A 15753-nucleotide genomic window follows, 5' to 3' on the forward strand; every position below is an offset into this window, starting at 1 on the left:
AGGAAAACAGAAATTTTATTATCATTTTCGAAATACAGGGTCATGTCCATGGGCAAATTTTCAAAACATGGGGCTGTCCCAGAAAACTAAGGCCAGATAGCAACTATAGAAAACCTAAACGAAATGTCTATTCTATATATACGAGATATAAAAAGTATCCATTGCTTTCACCCACGGCCCAGTACTGTAGTCAGTTGATATCTATGTGGAAGACTCATCATCACTCACTAAGCACTTCCGCCGCCTGCGAGTCATGTGACACTGAGCGACGCAGCGTTTTCTTACGCCACGCCCTTTCCGGTCTATTCTGTCACGTGCACGAGCTGTGCACATGCGTAGTACGAGGCCGGGATCCGGAAATGGCCCATCTCGCTGGTGCGGCTGCGCCCGGCTGCGCGGACTGAGGAGAGCAGGTGAGAGTCGATGGGGCCCGGCTAACAATCCTTCACCATCCGCCGTCTCATGCATCCCCACAGCTCCGCGGCCGACACCCGCCCGGTCCCCATAGGCCCATGCTGCCAGTCCATCGTGATATGTGTGTGTCTATAACCGGCTCACCCAGGCCTACATCATCAGGGCCCTAATCCCTGCCAGCCTCACTGTGCCAGCCGGCAGCAGTGCCCAGCCAGTGCTAAGTGTATCCGGCCCTTTTCCTGTTGTGTGCCATCCTGAGATGTGTGAGTGGACGTAGGCGAGTCCTCTGAGCCGGCTTGCCGCACCGTATGGCAGAGGCCAGCGCTGTGTCTGTCGCTGAATGAATGACATCATACGGCCACTGTGACATCTCATGTCACCTCCATACTGCCGCACTCGCGCCGCATGCGCAGGGATCTCCCCGAGCTGACACATTGAGATCAGCCTGCAGGAGAAGTCTCTGTAGGGTGACATTCACGTGCCTTGTGTGGCTGCTTGAGACCTCACAATGCTGTGAGACGTCACAATGCTGTTTATGTCGTCACATACTGTAGTGTGAAGCCCGGGCGTAGTCATTCTGTCCTGGTTTCCATTCATCCCTTCTGCATCAGACTGAAGATGCCAATCCGTACACTGTATGTGATTCGTTATGAAGCAGAACTCTATTTACCGAGGTAGCCACATGTCCCCTAATCGTTGACTGTCGCATTCTTGGTTGTAGGTCATGAGCTGGGCATGTTGTGCTGTGAACTGTGTATATATATATATATATATATATATATATATATATATATATATATATATATATAATTTCACATGTGAGTACAAGTGATTGTGCAATTTACATTTTTTTAAAGACTAGTATGCTAGCACATTCTCTTAGTATTGTTTTTTAAGGCAGTTTTTTTTTTGTTGGATTTGGTATGTCATTTAACCAAAGAATCCAGATATTGAAAATCTCCTACTTGTGGGTGGCTTAATATCCCCATGTGAATGTTAGTCACTTGTTGAGATCAGTAATCAATAACTCATTATGCAAATACTGTCTACAACAAATGCAGGGCAGCACACTACTAACATATGCTAACCTGCATAGCATACCCAGAAATGTCACCTAGGCTTGTGGGAGCAGGTTATCCTGTCTTACTGACAGGTAAATGATACCTTACCCCTTAATGTTTCCTGGAAGTAGTGAAGTTGCTGCTGCTGTGCACTATAAAACTTTTGATTGTGTAGGATTCCACTATAACTTGATGTGACTGTTTAGAATAAGTGCAAATACTGTGTATAAACTGCATAGGAACTGTGTAAATTATGTACTGCTTGAATTGTTTTCTGCTTTGTTATAAAATATACTTTTCTGCTTTTTGGCTCACTCTTGTATGAAGTATTTTTAGAGGGTTAAAGTGTTTAGGTTGAATATAATTGTCCTAAATGAGTGTTTAAAGCAGCTAGAATGAGGCAAGTGGCATTATTTAAATTAGAACATTTCTGATAACTTCCATAGGTAGCTAGAAAAGGTAGTCTTCCCCATAGCAACCAATCAGATTATTCTAGCTCTAATTTTTTTAGTACAGTTAGCTCAGTAGTGGGCCTGTGGCCTCCCAACCGACTGCTCTTAATTTATTAGAATGGGGTAGCCAACTTCTGTCTCACGTGACTTCCCATGCACAGTGCAGGGAGGTCATGCGTCATACCATCCTCTGTGCAGCCCTCCAGTTATTTCACGTTGCCCCTTACTGAGTTTGGCAATGCAAATGTCTGGTTGCTATAGGCAACACCACTATTTATTCACTCCTACTGTGGAACGGTTTTGTTCTTTATGCATTTAGTTCCCCAATTCTCATTCAGTCCATTTCTCATCATGATACCTCATGCTACACTGGATGTCCCTAGCATGTAGGTTAGACAGTGATACAGCATCTTTCTCTGGCATGGTTTACATGCTAAACAGCTGTTATGTGTAGTCTGTATGCTGTTTCTGAGGTTTGAGTTAATAGTTGTTTTCTTTTGAAGAGGAGTTGATAGCTTAAATGCATTTTGATTGTATTGCCTGAAAAATATTTATGTATATTTGCATGCAGGAGGATACAGTTTGCATTAACCAGATGTAATGTTTTAATAATGTGCATTACTTATTGGTTTGTGTTTAACGTGCATCAAAAATGCACATTGGTGCAGAGAAGGTAATAAGACTGTATGGCCTCTTTCATTCAGTTGTTTTGTGCTTTACAATAGAGAGCAAAAAGGACAAGTCAATTTTGTTTTAAGCTGTAGTCAGGTGGTCTGCCTGTTGGCCATCGCCCCCCTTTTTCATTACGGTCACTTTTTGCCGCTATGCAATCATTTAAGGTTTGAAAGGACATATCTACAAGCACAATTCACTTTATTTAAAATGAACCTGTCACTTAAACACGGTGGAGGCAGCCATTTTGTGGGCTGAGCTAAAATTCACAGATATGCAATCTATTAATTCAGTCACTGTGGTACCTGCGACCGAATAGGAGACACTTGTACTTAGTGAATCGATAGGCTGTGTTGCCATGATTCAGGTAATAAAATGGCTGTCTCCGCTGGTTGTAGGTGACACTATCATGACGTTTGACCCCATGTAAATCTATGATGGTACTGCAGTTTAATATTTGAATGTATGTGTTTTTTGCTCTTTCAGAATCCATTTATCAAAACTTATTCTTTTCTGTAAATTCACTAGGATTACTCAAGCACACTTGGGAGATCAATGCACTTAAGTTGCAGTTATGTGCTCGATCTAGCCGTGGGTTGTTTGTATAAGGAGTCCTTGGCAGTAGTGAATATCGCTCTATCCTTTTTGGGATATTTAAAACACCTCATCCCTACAGTTCTCCATTTGGCATGCTTTAGTTATCGCTGTGTAAATATGAAAGATAGTGGTCCTAGTTTAGTTTTCAGCATTGATGGATATTGCTAATAGTATATAAAAATATTGCTAATGTAATGATTTGAATTGTGGCTGTAAGTAGCCATGCATATTTCAAACTATGGGTTTCACAGTCTTCAGCTTCTGAATGACTGTTTTATACAGCGTGGGTTATCCTACTACCAAAAACATTACTACAGTCCTATTTTATGGACCATTCATACTAATGAATTCATGGATGATTCAAAATCTGCACAGTTCAGTTTAGTCGTGTGGTTTTTTTTTTTATTTTTCTATTAACTCAGAATGTGCTTTTGTAGTCAGAAGGGTAAATTGTGATGCAATACGACTGCAAAACTGACAACAAACAAGTACTGTGCCAGTCTTTCTGGGCTGATAAAGTTAGCAGTACAATTGTAGTTATCCCCATTCAAGTCCTGTTCAGTAATTTTGATTGCACAACTTATCTTTTAAAATGTAGGAGTCTGTTCTTGTTTAAAGTAATGAGATTAATTCCATATTTTAATAGTGTGCATCACATATGGATGTTTTTGATGTCCTGCTAAAATTCACATGAACTCCACAAAGCTGCCAATTGCTCTCATGTGGTGGTGCATGCATATGCTAATTAGAATAAAGCAGCGGTGTCATTATCTGTGTTTTTAATTGGCATCTATCAGTGTATACCAGGAGCCGTTTAGCGTTCACAAACCCACTGGAGTTCTTTGAAGAAAGACGCAAGCAGTGATGGTTTCTTTTAATTATGTAATAGTGGAGAAAATGTGTCTCTGATTTACATAAACTTGTAGCATCCTAAAATGTTTTTTGGGCTTGCTTGATAGATATGGAATACATTTTATTGGTAACTGACCTTTTTTTGGGTCACTGACACACTGATACTTGGGGTTCAAGCCTAAATAAAGCTGAGAAACACTGGTGTTTGCAAAGCCGAGCACCTCTGCTCATAGACTTTGCTTTTCTAGTTTGCTGTAGGGGTAGTGGATTCTAGATAGTTATGTTTTTTAGAATCAGGCTGGCAAAAGTATTGCTTTCCATGTTTAACCGTGTGTGAGCTGTTCTTTTGAAATAAGGCTTCAGTCAATATTCAAATTGTGGACATGCTTTCATTTAGTTGCAGAGTATTGCAACTCTGCAATTTTTTTATTTTTTTTGGTGGAAATATTTTTTATATTCCAGAGAGGTATTGCAGTAGGAAAATTTTCATTGAGACATGGGTTGATCCAATGTAGAAGGAGGAAAGGATGGGCAAAGTGAGTACATTTTCATCTGATTGGTTTAAGTTTAAACTAAGTTGAAAAGAGCCCCCCTTATAGTCCTCCATTACAATACTGTTAGTGACTGAATCAGACTTGGGCAGTAAATGCTGAAATTGCAACAAAATGGAATGCTGTTTGTACATTTTTTTTATTTTTTTATTTCCTGTAGTCGCACAAACAGGTCATGTGCTTTTGGTATGGACTCCTTATCCCTGTTGCCACATTCTGTTAGAAATTAACCATATTTACTCCTCCCCTACTAGCTATTCTAATGGGACACTCAATGTTACTGAGATATCGTTTACCAAACATTGTATAATAGTTTAGCATGGTTAAGGAAGATACAAATGTTTGCAATGCTGGTCAGTTGAACGCAATAGATCAGCGCATTAGAACTCCTAACATGAAATACCAATATATATGAAAGTTTCAGCAGCTAATGATTGCAAGAAATGTACAAGTGGTTTTCCCTATGCACAACATGTTTCCTTACAATATATCTATTCAGAGACTGCAGCTAGCCTCTTTAGGGAAAAAAATGGGGAACAAAAGCATGCATAACAAATGTAACCTACAGTTGGAAATACTGTAAGGGGCTGTGACTCTTTACTGGGATTTGTAAATATTATTCATTTTACACCAGATGGTGAACATTGGGAAGAAGTAGGCTTTTCACTACTTGTGCTAGGATCTGGATATATATTTTTTTCCATGAGTTATTGCTGATCCACTTCAATTATACTGAAGTAGATCAGCAGCAATATGTTTGATTGCAATGTTTTATGATATGGGTGAGATTCACTTGGCCACAAGGTTTCATCCGGAAGGTCCTCAAGATATCTTGCAGCAGAGATTTGACCTAAATCTGCGCTCATTTTTTCCTTGCACCCCGTAGAGGTGCGTGGGGAAAATGAGCGGAGATTTCTATCGTAATTGGCAATGTGCGCTGGAGATGTCCGTGCGCTACATCGCTGGCAATTAAATTGCTCCCTAATTGTTTCTTTTTGAGAAGAGACTTAAAAATAGATGGAGTGACTGTACTGCTTGCTCGATGGTGTGTAAACTCCTACAGGATCATTGCACTAGTGGCCAAAATATTACTCCATACCATAAATGCTTAATTTTACCATGTAATAACTTGTGCTCACAATATATCTAATCTGTGAACATTGCTACTAGCGTTCCTTTATTAAGAAGAGTGTGATAACTTTCACATTTCATTGTTTTACCTATAGGTTTCCTTAAATGACTTAAAGATGTAAAAATGCAAGTGGCTTTAAATTGCCACATCAAATTTTAATAGTTTAGAATGGAACAATACAGTGTACTATTTTGGTCCTGTTTGGCAGGCAGTTGTTGTTTGTGTCTCCCCAAAACAATCAGAATACTCAATGATCAGATCATCATTGGGCATGTCTGTAAATGCTATCCACTTGTGTGTGCAGTTATCAACCAACGGCCCATTGTGAGATGGGCTGCTCAGTCGGAAGTGTACTGCCTGACCTTTTCAGTTTGGCCATCCATATGCGTGATGTAATGGCATACCAGTCAGATGGCAGGGTTAACCCATCAAGCCCATGGCTAACTTTAGTTTATGCAGCATTTACTGGTACAGTTGGAGAGCAGTCACATAAGTCATTCCGAATAGTATGGTCACTAAAGCAGTTAGGAACCTAGTCACAATCTTTGTAAGGATGAGAAGCTACAACAACGTGTTGACATGACATACCACTACAGCGCTCTTATAAGTAACCTCAGTGATCCATCATAAACGGGTAACACTGCCCCCCCCTATCTTTTTCAGACACATTTTTTTTTTTTAACATGAGAATAGTGTGCTATGCTTTAATATATTAACAGCCATAACAAGCCCATAAGATAGATATACATATATATTTTATTTATTTATGGGGCATATTCTTTTCAATATCTAGAAAGTTTAAAATTTAATTTAGTGCTGGTCTATGATAATAGACCTCTTTTTCTTCGTCCTCTGCCTTTTCATTCTGTGTGATCTTTTGCTCTCTGTGACCACTCCTGTCTATTGTCATGCACAGAAGTATTACTATGGTATCAGGTCTAGTCTGAATGACAATATATAATAGCCTTTGTCTGCATGAGAGACTTGTCTTTTATAAAATTGTATAGGTTCAGTAACACCTAGTAATGTAATTTACACACATGTAAAACACAAACCTTTCTCTTTGTCTGTGGCTGGCAATACTTGTCCCATGGAGCCACTTGTAAAAAATCACTGCTAGGATCCTTCTGACCAATGGTCTCATTCCCCTTTGGGCACAATACAGGGATTCTCCTGTGTTCACATAGCATTTTCAGTGGCTTAATTCATCGTTGAATGTTATAATTTGCAATGTGCAAGCCAAGTCCTACATTAAAAATTGTAAATTGATCCTAAATGCATTTTGCAATACGTACTATATTTCATGTAAAAGTTTTGGTATCATGCCAGGAGTTAGGAAGGTTCAAATGTAAAATTGTTCCCCTTATCTGAAATATATCTAGTCCTGATTAAATCCTGATATATATGATCTGTCCATGCTATTTGTAGCTCTTCTACATAAATTAAATTGCACTTTAGGTTTTAATGGTGTAGTACTGTGCTTTGATATTATAATGCGGGGGTAATGGACATAACCCTAAGAGCTTCTGTTGCATTTGGGAACCGGGTGGGTAAATATATGGAAATATTTGAGCAGAAAATGTGTATTTTTGCTTTCCTACACACAGGTGTGCAAATGCTGCAGGGGAGCAAATCAGTGTGTTATACATTTATTTTCTGGCATAATGAAAGCAGTTTTCTAGGCTAGTCATACTTGTGGAGATTGGGAAGTTTGACTCAATTGCAAAGTAACTGGATCTGTACCTAATTAGGGCTCATGTTATGGATAAAATGGGTAGGTCATTCTATTGGAAGGCTGAATCCATTTTGATACAGCTCACTTTATCAGAATATGTGCTGTCCTTGACTTAACAGACGTTTATCTTTACGTGCCCAGTAATTGTGACATAGTTGGATTGTGGTTGGTTACACGTTTAGAAAGGGTGTCATGTACGGTGAATGATGTACAATGCTGCAGCATGTGCTGACTTTGGGATGTTTTGTCTCTGCTGTTGTAATATGTGGAAATATCTTAAACTTCTTGTAATGTGTTAATTGCAAATAGGTAGTCTTGCATTAGCAGATAAGCTTTTTAAGAGATTGGACTACATCCCAAATATGCAACTCGACTACCTCTGTTGAACAGTAATAGATTTTGTGTGTACAATGTTGGCCTTTCTGTAATGGCTAAACTGCTTGCTTTTTTTTGTGTGTGTGTTTTTTTTTTTAAGGAATGCTATTCAGTAACATTAATTGGGGGGGGGGGCACACTTGGGAAGGTCTCATAACCACTTGCGTTTATTACATGTTTTTTTCTTTTTGTTATATTACTGGAATTTTTAATAGCGCACATGTAAACCATTGTTTCTAGTGTCGCAATAACTACCGCTGTTACTAGCATTGTATTTGTTCCAGTTTACAGAGCGCATCTTCTACACCATACATTAACCATCCATAATTGAATTGGGACAACTTACAGTGAGCACCATACGCTACAAACAGTTGCGTTTGCGTTTTGATATGAGTATTGGCATTAAAAAAACCAAACCTAAAAACTGTAATTGCGCATCAGTGGCTTATTAGTCTTAAGGGGAATTTTATATATATTTTTTTTTTATTTATTTATTTTTTGCTTTGGATTGCATTTGTGAACATTCCATACTGTGTATACTTAGCCTCTCTCCCATGAGAACAGTTTTCTTTGCCTTTTCTGTTGGATGGAAGATTCTCCATTAAATGTTTGTTTTTGGAATGGGGGTGGGAGCCATCTGTGCATATCCTGCTGCCCTTTTCATATGCAATGAACTACCCCAACTACATCTCCTCCCAAATGTTATCAGTAGGCTGGAAAGTGCTCTTAGTGGCTGATTTGGGGGAGGAGCCAGGCCTATATATTCGCTTTCAGGGTATGGGTGAGATCACAACAGCCTCTATTATATACAGTACAGTTGGGAAGCTGCAGAAGCTCTGAAAGCTGCTAATGTAAGTCTGTGTATTATGTGTAACAACTTTATGCATTTGCTCCCTCCATTTTGTATTTTTACCTGGCTTGTTTGCTTTACATGAGTATTTTGCACTATGCTGTGAGCATCTTTATACAGCTCATTTTAACTATCAGGTATGTGCTGTCCTTGACCTCATTTTTTGATCCCGAACTGTAAATGTGTTATAAAAGTAGTTTCCTACATATACAACAATTCAAAGTATGGTGGTGTCCCCAACTAATCCTAGTCTTACAAACACATGTGTGTATATGTGTGTATACTTATATGTATTTAGGTGCGTTGCTTTGATAGCAGGCACATTCAGGCCATGGTGACTTTTATATTTAGATGTATGAACATTTTTACATTACATTTTGTGTTCTGTTCTATTCTGCTTACATTGCCAGAAAGTTATTTTATCTGAGTATATATTCATGTTGGTGAATAATACTGCCAGTTGTATGCTGTGAATATAGCACTGCCAGTATTGGTGCACACTGCACAAGAGTCTTGTGTGGAGTTTGGGCATGTTCTAGATGGAGTTGAAATCACAATGGCTTCTCTTTTGTGATCATACAAATATTACTTATAACTGCTGTTAAAGGATAATGTGCTTTTTGTGTGATTGTGGTGTAAAGTGTTGTGGTCTACCATGATTCCCTACTGCTTTATTGTAGTATAAGTGAAGCTTGCTTACCTTGTAGTGGTTGTAGTTGCCATTTGGCCTCATTTAAGGCAACGCCTAACTAATCATATGCAGATTTTTTTAATAGCTTGTACTAGTTAGAAAATCTAATATATAACTGTTTAAATGTCCCTTAGTACATTACCCATTGCTTTGCAGACAGTTTTCCCAATTAAGTAATATTATCTTGTTTACCATTCAGTGCTGTTGTTTACTTTGTGAGTGAGAAAAGAAAGCAAGGTTTTATTAGTCTCACTGATGCAGAAAGGAAAACAAGTGTGACATAAAATGCACATTTTAAGTTTTCTTCCAGGGTTGTTTAAAAAAACCAAAACCAAATACTGAAATGTAATATAGAGCAATGTACTATCTATGGTCTCCTATTGGAACTTTGAGAGACAACAAACAGTGTTGAATGATCTTAAATTGTTCTGTGGATAAAAAGCTGGTGTCACACAAGGTCTTAATGCACACACCTTCTTCCAAACACTGAAACTCTGCATTTGTCTAGTAAGAGATATGGGAATAATTTATTTGCATTGGGTAAGGCTGGAGCTATGGACGCTGCTTGCTTCATTAAAACACCCCAATAATTAAGTTGTGATGAAAACATTTGTTTTCAAAGCAAGAACATGAGTGAAGCTGGACTGTTTTGATAGTCTAAACTAGATTGCTGAAATGTAAAGGTTGGTACACATGACATTTGCTGTAGTGCAGCATAGAAAGCATTTCTGACATTTCAGATGCAAACCCTCCTTTTAGCCCCCCTTAAGGAGACTTCCCACTTTACATATATATTCTACTCAATCCCCTTCCTTCACAATAAAAGAACTTTGGGTTGAGGGGACAGGTAACATTGATTTTTCAAGTTAAACTCCTTTTTAAATATATTTAAATATATAAAATATTTTCTTATGAAGGAATTTCTCTCCCTTTTTAAGGGTTCCGAAATGTTTGCTTTCATGTCACTGATTTTTAATTAATATGGTTCACTTACATGATTGGTAATCCAATCAAAGTCCATTTTTTTTTACGTTACATTTACTATGAGTAATATGGGGAGGATATGCATATTGCAATCAATAACTGTAAAGGGTTTTGAAAGAGAATAGGCTCAACAATAAAAAAAAACAAGTGAGCCAGGGAATATTTGGTGCAACATAGTTGTTAAATGTGACCATTATAAAGGATAGTTAATTAACTTTCTTTAGAAGAAGTTTGTCTCCAGTACTGCTTTTGTGATTAAATTAGTCTGTTTGCAAATGTTAAAACTTATCTTCCCTAATGTTAGCCATTCATGGTAAACAAACGTTACATTACCATATGAAGGGGAGGTGTGTTTATCCACACTGTCCAATGTGTCTCTGGGTGGACCTGTACTTCTTGCTTCCTTCCTTAGCATGTGAATGGAATTCCTTTATGCTTTTTACCTGTTTCTGCTATTACTTTCTCATTTTGATTCCATGGAAAATATAGTGTAATTGGAGAACCCATAAACCTAAGATTGTACCTCTAAAAGTCAGTTGTGGTGATAGATATATTTTATATATTCTTTATCCAGACTGGACACTTTTCTTTCACATGAGTACAATGGTTTTTGTTCTAAACTGTTTTTGTGTGAATAGATGGAAGCTGGTTCAGAGTTTGGCAACTGGAACAGCAAATTGCTCTGTGATACCTGTGAAGTGAGCAGCCTGTGGAAATGGACTTTCTTTAATAATGCACTATTGCAGATGTGCTGTTTTTTGCTTTCAGATGGGTTATATGAAGGTGTCCATTTTGTCTTTAGAAAGCATTTCTTTTGTACAGCTGTGGCAAACTCGGTGCTATCAACTACTTCTTTTTATCATTCTGAGTGCAGGGTCATTAGCTGAGTCCTTGAAATCCTGTGTGTTAGCAGTAGGTAACACAAAAAGATATGCATACAATGTGTGTTTTCCCTCCCCCCTTATGCATAGTTGTGTTAGCTGACTCTTATTACCTGCAGATGTTTCAGCAAGCTGGTATTATACTGTGTGACACACCACAATACATGTACAGTATAGATCGCGGAGTTGTGACCTTAGTAACTGTCCTCTCCACTTTCTGGTATGTAATACTGTATACAGAGGGCAGCACAATACAATGTGTATTATCTTCAACATTTCAGTTTTGGGGTCTAGTGATCCCTTAAGTCATGAATTTATAAAAAATATTCTTATTTTGGACTATTTAGTTTTATGATTTTACGCAGCTTGCCGGTCATTCATGAGCGCCATTCATTTTATTTTCCCCTTTATTTTTTCTGCTGTCATTGATATTGAGGTGTAATGATCCTCTCAGAATAGTTTGGAGGGAGGTAGCTATGTCAAGGTAGATAGCGTATGAGGTCACTGGGGGTATCAAAACACTTTAAATATGACAGCCACTAGTGATGGCAGACACAAGCCCCTGAATTGTCTGATAGCCTTGCACTTAGGAATAACACAAAACTGTTTAGCATGTACTTTCCATTGTGCTAGACACAATTAAAGAATTGTAAGTTCCCTTTAACTAGTTAAGTGGAAGCAGTTTATCTTAATCTTCAATAAGTGGTGTAACTTGGCGCCATGCTGTGTGTTTCAATAGCCTTACAAAAGAGCTTTTGTGTGCTGTGAAAAATATCCCCCTACAGGACATCCTTGCCATAAATATCATACATTTATTTTATTAATTGTAATTTTCTTATTTTAATTTCAAATCTTGTTATGCTTTAAAGTGCACCTTTCACTACCACACACTGGAAGCAGATAATTTTTGATTTGAACCAATGCTTAATTGTAGTTAATTGCTAACCTGCTTCTAAATATTGGTTCAGCCTACAAAATGGATACCTCCACAGTTTAAGCAATATGAACATACTTGCCAACTCTCCCGGAATGTCAGGGAGACTCACGAAATTCGGGTCGGTCTCATGGACTCCCGGGAGAGCTGGCAAATCTCCCGCAATCTGACGGGATTTGCGGTGAATTTCGACATTTTGGCCCTCCCCCCGCTACAAAACGGCATATTTGTTGCGGGGCCAAAATGCCGCGATTCGTTGCGCCCCGCCCTCTAGACACGCCCCTCTCCTGGATACAACATGCCAAAAGTAGGCAAGTATGAATATGAACTTTTTAACCCTTTCTGCACCTTTCAATTTACAAATGAAATACTTTAAGGTTGTGGAATGTCTTCACTGCTTGTCGTTTTTGTTATAAATAAGCATATTGTCAGTAGGGATGCATGTTCATTTATGAACCTTTTTTTTTGAGACACTGAATGTTCTTATCTCACCAGTGCAGTAGGTTGTCTGCTCTTGTCCAAAATGTCTTGCTTTGTGCTGGGCAGAATGATTTTGGAAGATGTGCCAGCTATTTTTATTTATAAACTTTGTGTCCTAGATTGCAAAATTTCCAGAAAACCTTTCTGCTGCCTGGACACTTGTTATACTGCAAACCTCTTATGAGTGTAATGCTCTTTACTATGTAGTCTGTAGTTCTATCTGACTGACCTTTTATATTACAAATGTTTCATTTCTTTATAGAGCTTGTGGGGGACCCTATGCAGCAGCACATGAGATGAGCAAAACCACCCAGCCTATAGGAGGACCCCCTACTGCCCCTTCCCCTGGACTCCCACAGGTACTTATCCCAAGCTTGTGGAAGAACAGTTTACAGGTTGGCTGGAACTACTAATTAGCATTTTTTTGTCTTTATTAATCAAATCTCTTTTATCTGTTGCCTTATCCCTAAAAAACATCAACTGACATGCTACACTGGAAGAATCCTCATGCTGGTCTTGGGTGATCAGATACATTTGCACGGCCTGTTTCTAGTGGAAAGTGAGGGCAGATATCAGTCAAGTTCTGGGAAAGCAAGAGACCTCTCCCTTCAGCCAGGGTCACAAGGGGTATACAAATGAACATAGTAAACAAGACCTGTCATGTTTGAGAGTTCCATAAGCAAAACCTGCTAAACAAAAACAAAAAAAAAGTGCTCGGTATCAAGATGTTCTATTTAGATCCACCTGCCATTCAGCTAAATAGCCAGTCATATATATGCTGCTGCTATCCCGCCCCAAGGCGATAAGCACAGCCTTTTGGTAGTGAGAAGAGCTGAGCTTCTGGCAGTGTGAAGTATACAACCTACGTGTACTACAGTTCTGTTTCGGTATTGAGGACTGGCAGAAACCATTAAATAAGTGTCTGTCCAATGAACTGTTCAAAAAGGCAGTATTTTAAAATACCATCAGGCGTAGGAACTAGTTCCAGAAAAAGCCTCTGAAAAGGTACAATTGCTTAATGTTGTGGAAGTCTTGGCATTTGGTATCCACTTAGTTGAAGGGTCATTGTAGTAATGCAGGACCGCCAGTAAAGAAGTGATTTCTGTAACCATACTTCCTACAGACAAAAAGCACCCAACACGTTTTTTAAGTTTCATATTCCAAAATTGTGACATGCTTTTTGGCAGCTCTCTGCAATCTGTGTGTATATGTAAAATATTCATAATACTGTAAATTGCTTACTAAATTATTATATCTTCTAATTTCTTTCCGTCTTCCCAGTCAGCATACCCCTCTGCAGCTACGGCCCCTGTGGTGTTTGGGCCTCCACAGACCCCCCAAATGAATACGCAGTCCCAGCCTCGGCAGGTAAGTCATAATGATTCAAAGCTGCATGACCATTATCCTGCAGATGTTACTTTGTCAGAGGACATGATATTCACAACCATTTTAGATGTTGATGAGGAGCTTTCATGTCTTCAGATCATCTCGCATTTATTGTGGGGAAGTATAAGCCATATGTTAATTTTTAGTTTTCCATTGATTTCTAATAGCAGCAAATACTTATTAGAAAATATATTGCCACCGCAAACTTTAGCATTTTTCTCTTGCATGTTCTTCGCCACAACAGTCTTTGGAGTCAGAGCTAATTGTGCTACAATATTTGTAGCAGATTGAAAGTGCCTAGAAAATGGAAGAAAACTATAAAGAGCAGTCGGCTTGCTTTTTTTTTTTTTTTATTGGTGGGTTGTTGATGGAGCTTAAATGTCCTAAGATGCTAAAATATATTTTACGAGTGTAGTCAACATAACAAAATAATTTTGCATATAGCTATTTGATCAACAAATCAAATATAAGCATCCGGCATGTGATGGCAAAAATTCTTGGTTATTTGCAAACAGTAAAAGTGCTGAAAACGGCTGTCACATTTATGCAGCTCTTAAATATGATGAACTGTGCTTGATATTGGGAGAAAGTGTGAATCGGTTGCTTTTTTTGCCTCATTTAAAAGCCTGTGCAACCTAATCTATTTTTTTTTTATTCTTCCCATTTGTTATTGAATGGTTAAGGTGTTGCACTATATTTTTGTAATACTCCCATTATTTTTATGAGCACAGGCGGTTTATTTGCTTAGTCATGTCAGATGATGCACATGTAATAATTCAACATTCAGAACCCGTCAGTTAGCCAACCGTGCTTTGGGTTACCGTCATAAAATGATTATATATATATATATTATATTCTATCCTTCCTTTGTACTTCTCAAACTTGGATTACCATTTTGCAATGTGATTCTGGCCCCAGCCTTGCCCACTTTGTGCTCCCCATCATTAACATGTTTCCATTGAAAATCTTCTGTCCTGGCTGGCTGTGTTCTTGTACCTTGCATCTTTTATCCCTCATTTACTCATCTCTTGATGGCCCGTTCTTTGGTAATTTTTCACGTTTGTCTCCTTCCACCCTCTGCTTCTTCCTTTTTGTTTCTGCTGCTGCTTCTAACAGGCAGGATTCAGATCAATTCAGGTAACTCTTCATCTTATCTTAATCTAATTTCTGTACTGGGGTACACATTTATTCTGCGCATTGGTGTCTGAGCAGGACACATGCTGGTACTGATCTTCCCAAGGGAATATATCCTGGGAGCACAGTATACACAAAAGATCTGACAAATGTGTGGAAGTAAAGTTGTACTCTAATCGTTCTGTTGTATTACACCTGCATCAAAGGAGAACACAACTCAAATATATATTCCCTTCACCATCGTTGCCTTACAATCACCGTTTGAACCATTGCTTTTTTTTTGTTTTATATAGCCCTCATGTACTAGAGAAGTGAAGGCGTCGGGAACAAATGAAATGATGATTGAATGATGTAAATTGGAGTTAGGAAAGCCTTTATTGGTAGCCAATCATGTGCTGTCTTCATTTTGTCATCCAGTGCATGGATGGCTGAGAGTATGTAGTTTGAACAGTGACTGTAAGGTGAGGTGGTCACAGTGGAAGGACATCTACCTGGCTGGTGGTGGTGGGGGCGTATTTTGAAGCCGTTCTCCTTTTTAATACAACAATCTTTTCACTTGCAACATCTTTACT

General features: G+C 38.6%; 1 protein-coding gene across 7 annotated transcripts in view; it reads left to right on the plus strand.

Annotated features, from left to right (window-relative positions):
- Positions 1-301: 301 nt before the first annotated feature.
- EIF4G1 (eukaryotic translation initiation factor 4 gamma 1) overlaps positions 302-15753 on the plus strand; it is a 40386-nt gene continuing 24934 nt past the window's right edge. The window contains exons 1-4 of one of the 7 annotated variants that reach the window (XM_075202443.1): positions 302-413; positions 12924-13056; positions 13943-14029; positions 15164-15184. In XM_075202443.1, coding sequence (XP_075058544.1) covers positions 12958-13056; positions 13943-14029; positions 15164-15184 — 207 coding nt within the window. In that variant the 5' untranslated portion in view covers positions 302-413; positions 12924-12957. Of the gene's footprint in view, positions 414-468; positions 678-1003; positions 1089-12923; positions 13057-13942; positions 14030-15163; positions 15185-15753 lie in introns of those variants that run through there. The other 6 variants (XM_075202445.1, XM_075202444.1, XM_075202438.1 and 3 more) reach the window with 6 other exon arrangements.

This window comes from Mixophyes fleayi, chromosome 3, assembly GCF_038048845.1.
Source record: "Mixophyes fleayi isolate aMixFle1 chromosome 3, aMixFle1.hap1, whole genome shotgun sequence".
Lineage (NCBI taxonomy): Eukaryota > Metazoa > Chordata > Amphibia > Anura > Limnodynastidae > Mixophyes > Mixophyes fleayi.